The 9,818-nt window shown below is 37.3% G+C and overlaps 1 protein-coding gene across 1 annotated transcript in view; it reads left to right on the forward strand.

The window, feature by feature from the left end:
• Positions 1 to 9,175: 9,175 nt before the first annotated feature.
• Tmtc2 (Transmembrane O-mannosyltransferase targeting cadherins 2) overlaps positions 9,176 to 9,818 on the forward strand; it is a 42,899-nt gene continuing 42,256 nt past the window's right edge. Inside the window, exon 1 of the mRNA XM_018450260.1 lies at positions 9,176 to 9,235. Within this exon, the coding sequence (XP_018305762.1) occupies positions 9,196 to 9,235 (40 nt within the window). The 5' untranslated portion in view covers positions 9,176 to 9,195. The remainder of the gene's footprint in view (positions 9,236 to 9,818) is intronic.

Raw genomic sequence — 9,818 nt, forward strand, 5'->3', positions numbered from 1 at the left:
TGTCGTGGAAGTTCAGCCGATTACTGAAACGCGGATACATCTCGCTTCTATGCAGCGGGGCGCAAAAGTATATTAGCGAAGTTAAACTCGATCCCGACGACGGTGGGCCGGAAGCAAAAGAGCACAAGGAATGTTTAAGAAGTCCTTCCCTTTTAACATTCGTTCACGATGGCGGCGTCATGCAAAATACTTCGGGGACTTCGTTGCTCGCAAGAATGAATAGAATTTACTTAATAGCCCCCACTCTATTTAATGTTAACTAATTAACTCTTTGCGGACAGCGACCTCGTTTAGGGTCACCCCCTTTTATTTTATAAATTGCTCGCCCAATTTTTCTGAAACTGGACCTATGTAATTTGATAATGCTTTATTCGAATTTAAGATCAATAATAAAAAATCAAAATGGTAGATTTAATATGATAGACAGAATTTTCAAAAATTTTATTATCATAAAATTCGGTTTTAGGCAGTTTTTAATTGTAAAATAACATTAAGTTTTTCCTTTACATTAAGTGTTACTTTATTTGAAGCTCATTAATTTATGTAAATAGTTAGTACTGATTTCCAAACTGACTTTCAAACTCTGATTATAAACCCTGTGATACTAAATCCTCCTTCATGGAAGTTATTATCCTTTTGAAATTCAATATTTTCAGGCTGCACATTCAAACTCAGAGATATCAAGAACTTCCTAAAATCGAGTTTTACAATAATCATATTTTTTTGGAATTTTAATTTTAGAATTTTGAAACCAGAATCGAATTCATCGACCTCAAAAATTTCTTTAAAAAGTAAGCTCTACTATAAGTTGCTTTATTGAAAAGCTTCAATCGTCAAAGGGTTACGACGGGAGCTAATTGAATTCTTTTTAATCTACAATACACAGAGATTATTGACAATTTCGCAATTCTGCAATTTCGTACCGATTGATATGACGAGAGAGAAATAGGTAATACAGAAAGATGGAAGGTTCCTATTTTACAGATTGCATTTACAGGATACACAACAGATGGATATGTCGCAACTTTTATAGTAGTTTTCGAGTAACGAATGACGCGTGCCTCTTTTCGTCGAAATTTTACGAGCAACCGCGACTTAGTTTGCGCACAACGGCACAAGTTCAGAATACAGGCTATCTATAATATAATCCAATAAACGGCCGAGCTCATAAATCTCACAAGAGTATCTCCGTTCATTTATAGTTGGTTTTTCCGAAAAAGGAAATTAACGATAAAAAAGAAAGGAAAAGAAGGTAGGACAAAAAGAAAGAAAGAGATGTATATTAATGTTAATGTAGTTTGTTACGAACGAGCGCGTCACGTGTGAGACTCCTCGCGAAAGTGAACCTCCGGAAATGTTCCCTTGTCTACAGCACGTGTGCGAAACGCTCGCTCGCGAAATGCAGGCGACTCAATTAAAGCGGCCAAGTTCTCCAAGAGTGCTGAGAGAATCACGAGGCCAAGAATTGCGTAGACAGAAGGCGGAGAAGTGTAGTTAGACATCCCTGCTTTACTTTCACAATTAACCCTCGGACGCGCAAAGCACTTCCCCGCAATGTTAAATGATACATCCGCCCTGACAGTCGGAGATTCATGAAACAGGTTTAACTTACAGTTGCTGATTTTAACTTAACAATACCGCATTATGAGCTTACATAACGAATTATTAGCTTTCACTAATCACTTTTAATCATTTTAATTTAATAATGGCGAGAATTTCTGTTAAACCATGATCGATTAATCAACATATGCGTGTTTAGTGTAATATTAATTTTACAATAGTAAATCTTACATAATTGATTAATTTTGATTAAGCAGGTTTAACAATTTTACGATAAAATAAACCCAGCACAACCTCATCAGGTTATGAAGTCATATAAACCGCGAAATAATGATCGCTTCAATTAATATTAGTCATTGGCTTCTGTAACATTTATTTGCATTATTACGCTTTGCATTAAGTTTCCTAATTACGTTTATGCAAGATAATAATATTGGTTATATAGCATGATAATGATACGCAATGTTTCAAACTTTGTCAAATCAAATAACAAATTATAACTGCTCTTTGTAGTAGATATGTATATACAATAATATAATAGAAATAGCTTATTTTTCCAATTTGACGATTAAATGCAGTAAATGCAACGGTTTGTTTATGTAAATCAAACTGCTTGCGTAACTTCAATGGATATTATTAAATTTTATAATAAAACAGCAATAAAATTTTCGTTAAATGAAAATTAAGTAGAAATTAGGTAAAACATCTTTTATACGGTAGAGATGAATTTAGAAGGTTATTTGTATTCTGCATTATAATAAATTAAATAAATGCAACCTTGGCTTTAAATATAAAGCATCTCGAAAAATTGACGTTCAGGATGTTTAGCGTAACGGACGTCTGCCTAGCTGACCCCCCACTTAACCAAATCTTAATAAAAAAATTATATAATAATGCGCTACTTATGCACTATCCATATCCGCAAGAAAAAATTTTTGCGCTCATTCCGTTTAGCTAAAAAAAAAACAATAATAAGATTGAAAGACCGCTAATGTTAAACATAATGCTTTAAATTAAGAAGCGCCACAACGGTCAGAACGTTCAGAAAAGATGTTGAACTATTGTAAATTCATTTAAATGAATTAATTTCAGAAATTATAATTGCGTGCCGATATGGTTGTCGGACTTTCAACGCAATCAAATCTGAAAATATTAATAATCCTCCCAAATTTTCCCAACTTAAAAACTGTAATAAACTTATTTTGCGAAAAATAATGCCTCGGTCGAGAGTCGAACCCGGATCTCTTGCATTCCGTGCGAGCGTCCTGAGCCTTTAGACCACCGAGATAAAAAAAATTTTATGTGGGGGGCTGAGCAGGCAGTCAGTTAACCCCCCCACCCGTTAAAAACAACCGATTTGGAAAATTAAGTACACAAGATTTATGCGCTATCATATGCACAAAGTTTTAATTTTTGCGCTACAACCTTTAAGGCACTTCCCTCTTGGAGCAAACAAACATATTCACCCCTAAGTCGTTTAAAATTGCAAAATTAAATATTCTGACTATGCAAAATAATTGTCTCATTTATGCGCTACTATTTCCAAGCATTTTCAATTTTTGCGCTGCAATCCTTAAGGCACTTCCCTCTTGGAGCAAACAAACATATTCACCCCTAAGTCGTTTAAAATTGCAAAATTAAATATTCTGACTATGCAAAATAATTGTCTGATTTATACGCTACTATTTCCAAGCATTTTTGATTTTTGCGCTGCAACCCCAAAACTGTGTACATATGATAGCGCATGAATAGCGCATAAATCCTGTGTGCTTAATTTTCCAAATCGGTTGTTTTTAACGGATGGGAGGGTTGACTGAATGCCTACTCAGCTCTCCCACATAAAATTTTTTTTTAGCTGAACGGAATAAGCGCAAAAATTTTTTCTTGCGGATATGGATAGCGTATAAATAGCGCATTATATTATATAATTTTTTTTAATTAAAATTTGATTATGTGGGGGGGGGCTAGCTAGGCAGACGTGCTATACGATCTATACGATTTTTTTTAGATACTTCGGCAGTTAAAAAAAAGATTAAAAGGTGAATATTCATCTGTTTCATGCAGGCAATAACGTGAAAAAAATTTTTTTTTAATTTTTTATGATTATGTTTAAATGAAGTTTTGAATGTTTTAAATAACGCTGTGGAGGTATTGGGGATGCAGCTAGGTTAACAATAAGTTCCATAAATAATCGAATCTATTCAGAAAGAAATTCTCTTTATTTCTATACTATATACACTATGTACAGGATGTCTGTATTTCGTGTACCGAGAATATAATATGTGGTTGAAAGAATTTTATGTGGCGCCAGCTGGTGCTTTTGTTGTATTAGTGTGAAGAGTCTTCTGAGTCGGTTCCAAAGAGTTGACGCAACAACTTCCTCTTCTTCGAATCTGGCTTACTCCTTGGTCGTCCTGGAGTCTGTGGGTGTGCCCTAAGTGTTGACGGTAACGGACTTAACTCCAACACCAGCGGTAGCGACTGTGGTGATCGAGGACACCAGAGAGCGTCCATCTAGGTTGCGACGGAAGTCGTCCGACGTTGTCGCGGATTCCTGAGTAGGGTGCCTTCCGAATGCGGAAACTCAATTGGTACAAGTTTTCATGGGAGGAGGGTAACCCCGGGATTGAGAGGCTTCTCTGAAGCCGGATTACTAAAGGGGACCGATATGATACCGTTGGTGTTTTCGTAGCAGGGTAACTTGCTCCGCAACCAGGAAGACGAATGCAGAGGCCCAGATGGGGGCTTGCTCTGCCAGGATATGCAAAAGTACAAGGAGCTTGCTTTGCGAGAGTATAAAGGCCCGAGGAACTCGTTGAGTACAACACTTAGGGTGCTTTTCAGCAAGAGACACAGATGACACAGATAACACAGTGAATCATTACATCCTTGTTGTTTGATAATGTTAAACGAAAATGACATGAACACTGTAGGTTTGTTCGCGTCGCATGCTCCAACCATAGGTCCTACTCACGCTCGTATTTATTTTAATATTTTGTTAGTTATCATGACTCCTTTGGCTTTTATTCCTACTGATACTCTTTTAAGTCAATAAATTGGAAATGTTTTATACTTATTGCCACGACTGTGATATTCATCAATATATATTCATTAATACAAGCCTTATTTGTGATTATCGAAAGAGGACCATCTTTCAATATAGATGATAATCGACAAATGTCGTATCGGAGCACTCGTATTTTGCGAGCAAATTGCTCATAAATCGCGTGTTATTATCAGAAGTTCCTACAATAGCTGCCCACGTAATCTATCAGATAGGTTGGCAAATAGGCGCATCGGTTATCTGGAGCAGCTCTACTAGGTTGCTATTCGTGTCCTCGAATCGACGGCAACCGGCAGTCGAAAGCTACGTAACGATTCATTACGGATGAAGTATATGAGCTAGCGGGTGCATCGAAATACTCAGCAAGTAGGTTAACCGGACGGCTGCAATTTTAGTTGGTGTATTATTAGAAAAGCCTCCAGGACGCGCACCTTTGTCTATAAATCTTAGGATAATTTCAACGAATACATATACAGTAGCATTCGCGGTGCGATCATTCATTCCGAAAGTCGTTTTTGGATTTTCATTAGCTGCAAGAGTTTTGCCCCGACACGAAAGCAGCTTTATCACGTCACGATATTTGACTTCGGCGAAAATCGTATCGTAAAATGTCGATAAATAAATGTCTGTATAATGGTATGTCATGTAGATATTTTTATGTACAATATATATTTTATAATATACAAATATTAATATTTTTATAGCATATAATAAAGGACGTGAAATATTTAAAATTTAGAGCGACGTGTTCTATTAAATCTAAAATGAAGTATGTCCTTATCAGAGCTCTGATTGGTAATTATTCACGATAGAAACGCGATTTTATTAGTGTCATGGCGAAACAAGATGGCCGAGATTACCGGACCGGTTAGGGTTTCCGTATCGCGCGCACAGTTGAGTGTCGTCTCAGGACTTGAAATCGTGAGAAATTAGCTGGATCGGTTGTATGAGCACTTAGCACGATTGATTCTCTTGAATACGGCAATTTCTGTAAAGGCCTTACCCCTTTCACAACCGCACCCTCATCCCTTGATGCGATCACTCGAAGACAGTATATACAGAAAGTTTATACGCGAGAATATATATAGGTATATGTTTGCACATATATGCTATATATGTATATCCATTTATTGTCTGCCTCATTCGAAATGTTCTCGAGATGATATCAAGATGATAATTCGAATCGGCTCTCGTCCAATTGGGCTGTGTGCTAATTGGACATTACCTATATGAAAAGAACTTAAATCGCTTTACGATTATTTTATAGAATTTATTTATTTAGCCACACATATTACGAATGAAAATAAAAAAAATGATAATTATCTCCTCTAATTAGATTTAATTAATTTTATCATCATAAAAGAAAAAAAAAGAGATAGAAAAAGAGAAAAGAAACTGTGATTAGCTAACACAATAAGCGTTATACTATATGATAGTAACTTATTCTCTATTTTATATACTTAGATAATACATCATACCTACAATAATTAAATTTAGGTATAATAATTATAATGAGGTTAATTTAATCTAAAAAAATAAGCCATTATATAAAAGTTAATAACATGTGCAACCAAAAAAAAAATTGTCAAAAGTATTTTTAACTAATTTAAATTGATCTAACATTTTAATCAATCAAACTTATATGGTTATTACAGACAAATACAGTACGGTAAACTCATATGTTTGAATATTTTCCACAGACGTATGTATTGTTATTGGTTTTGTAATTGCTTTTAGCGCAAGTGGCATGGTGTAGCGGGCGGAGATTGGCGCGGGTTTCATCAGTACGTAACGCGAATCGAATAAACTATTGAATTTGAGCGTATTAATTAATTTTCATATTTGATACCGATGTGCCGATGCTATATGGCAATTGTCAGGAATTACATATTTTTCCGTCTCGCTAATCGGTGAATTGTAATTACATTTTCAGGAAAGCTGGATGGGCGACGGCCGACGCTTTTCATTTAGACATACCGTGTGTGTCGTGATAATCTATATTAAATACGCAAATTAATTGTTTCATCCGAATTTAATCATTTACTTAATTAATATCATGCAGCGGTTGAAGCGGTTTGAAATTTACAGATTGTGTAAAGCAATCCCGTGATACAATATCGTCGAGACAAGAACAACTGTTACACAAAATAAAAACAAGGACTCTGTTCTGAAAATAAAGATATTAGACAATTTTGAAACAATATTATCGTAAAACTTTTTTTAATTGACCAAGAAAAACAATATCATTCTTATACACACGCACTCGCGAATATCTCTCGACTATATCTACTCAATACTCATGTATATACATGTTCACACACTTGCGATCTCTTTATCATCGCCAATCGATAAGTTCGGATCTACAATAGGTGTTTTAAGCCTTAAGCCGTAAAAAATTGACCAATTACAGTCGAATCCAAGAAAAATAATCGACTGTGATTCGCCCATTTCTTATGGCTTAAGGCTTAAAACCCTATTGTAGATCCGGGGTAAAGGTCGCTTTCTCGCTCACACATGTGCACTCATTGCATCTACGTTCCGTACTTGCATACGTACACGTGCACACGCAGGCAAATACACGTCAAATTGGAGATACGTATTGCAAGGTGCGAGTACAGCTTGTGGCAGTTCTATCCACAAATTGGCGACCGATCGAGCCACTAATTACTCGGACCGGACGTGTTTTAAAAGCTGGACGGTTACGACCGATTTACGAGATCGCCCGAGGCAGAAAGAAAATCGGGGGGTTGCGGATGTACGGTCCCCTCTCGCAATCCGGTACGGATCACCGCCGAATGGTCCATTCGTCTAATCGTCCATTCGTGCTTCAACATACTGGTCACGCATACGATTTGGACCGCGTATATATGGATGTGTTATATTTGACGCATGTGTGTGTTCAAGTTTTAAATGTAAATAAAAGAAATCACAGAGAGATAGAGAAATATATATTAATTCTGTGGATCTTTATGAGATATAATAATATTATTTGAAATATTTCTTAAAATTTATCATTTTTATAGATTTTGATTAACTTTTAATTAATTTTTTTTACACATGAGTTTAATAAAAATTGTAAATTGTGTTTTTTCCGTATTTAGTTTTTAACAACAAATAAAAATTTATTTAAATATTTAGATAAAAAAAATTTATTTAGATATTTATACCAAGTGGAATCTTTGTAAATATAAAAAATAGAAAATTATTTATAAGAAAATGTACATAAAGATTTTATTTACAATTAAAGTAATTATTTAGTAATTATTTATCAAAATTACTTAGCAATTCCGTTGAATGTAATTTTGTGAGATTATTGCACAATCTTTCTAGATAAAGCAGAATATGTGTAAACGTTCAAGTAGATAAGCCGCTATTAGTCAGACTGAAACGAAGCGAGGTTTTAGATGGTAAAAGGAGTTCAGATAGCAGTCATTGCCCCGTAGTAATTTAATTGTTATTTGCTAATATTCAACTCGTTCGGAAAGTTTTCGTCTGGAAAAACAATCGCAATCGCGAAATGGTATACATAAAAGAAGTGGCCATAATATTACATATGCTAATGAGAGATTGTCCACGTGACACTTCTTCCGCTTACTCCTTCCTCTTTCTCTCTCTCTCTCTCTCTCCCTATGCAACCGCAACGAGCACTTCCGGCTATGAGTCACAGTCGGATGCGTGCGAAATTACATCGCCATGCCGCGCGCTAAATTGTCCCATAATCTTGAAACTAACGTTTCAACGGTCAACAGCTTGCACCGCCAGCCAGCACTTAACGGCCGCGTTTAATAACTAACGAGACTCGTCGAGTCACTCCACGAAAGTTTGCTTCTACGCTTTGTCGACGTTGCTCCTGTTGAGATTTGTGCGAGATCTGTGTACTGTTAGCAACATGTGAATAGTGTAACATTTTAAGATTATAATTTGTAACAAAATTTGAATTCTTTGAATAAGTAATTAAAGTTCGAGTATCGAAGAAAACATTAAGTACTTCATAAATGTTTAATAAAATATTTCATAAATATTTTTTCATTTTAACAGAATATTTTATTTCAAATATATAAAATTCAGAATGCACTGCTATTCGTTACATAAATGCACGTTTCTGAAACAAAGTTTTATGAAGTTTGACGAAATAATGAAGTATCATTATTATTTTGTCACTATTGCTTAAATTACAACTTGTAGTAACAGCTTATGAAAAGCGGTTAAAATCTATCGTCCTATCGATCATACGCGCGCGACGGTGTAGTGTCGAATTGAAACGCTTCGCTTTCATGTTCGTCGTTGCGATTAATTTTTCTCGTCGGGCGGCGCGGGCGCATAAATCGAGTCACGACTTCTATGAATAACCGGGGCAGCCGATGCGCGCGCTTTTGTCTCGCAAGATCAACGACGCTATATCCGCGCGGCCGAACATCCCGCGCGGCCGCAACAAATTATCGCGGAAAACCAGCGCGTGTCGCGAACGATAAATCGAAGGGGGGCGTCCCGGGCGTCGCGTCGCGTCGGTCGTGCGCCATCGATCTTCGTCAGAACGACACGATGCGCGACGCGGCGCCTTGCAGCGTGCGATGCAGCGAGAGGAAGGCGGGCGTGCCAGGAGTCGGCCAGGTTAACCAGAAAATTGCAAGGCACACACAAAACTCGGCTGCACAATGGAATCTTAATTCTGCGAGAGCAATGGAGTTGAATTCACTCCGAAATCCAGTTCGTCCAACCACCCCGCGCGCGCTCCCGTCATTTCCCTTTCTCTTTCTCTCCCTCGTCGCGTCTTATTCTCTCTCTTTTGTAATTAGGAAGCAAACAGAGCGGCGGTCTTGCCAAGTTGGCGGAGTCGGAGATGAAACAGCAGTTTCCGTCCGCCCATCCTTCTTCCGCCTGCGCCGTAGACCCCACGGGAGTCTACAATCCCTCTTACCTCCTTTGCCCGTTCTCTACCTCAGTCATACCCGGCGTAGTCCTCTCCACCCCAAATCCGCCATCACATTTTCCGGTGTGTCGACGGGCCACCTGACTCTCTTCTTCAAGTCGGTACGATTATGTGGAAAGAGAGAGCCGTAAAAGGCGGACAGTATAATTCACTGCCAAACGCAGGCCACCGCAAGCGCGCGTTATTTCGCCTTCTTTTCCTGTCTTTCGTTCTTTTTACGACGCGCCGCAATATCCCTTCGAGATAGAGAAAAAAAAAGAGAGG

This window comes from Mycetomoellerius zeteki, unplaced genomic scaffold, assembly GCF_001594055.1.
Source record: "Mycetomoellerius zeteki isolate Tzet28-1 unplaced genomic scaffold, Tzet1.0 scaffold274, whole genome shotgun sequence".
Taxonomy (NCBI): domain Eukaryota; kingdom Metazoa; phylum Arthropoda; class Insecta; order Hymenoptera; family Formicidae; genus Mycetomoellerius; species Mycetomoellerius zeteki.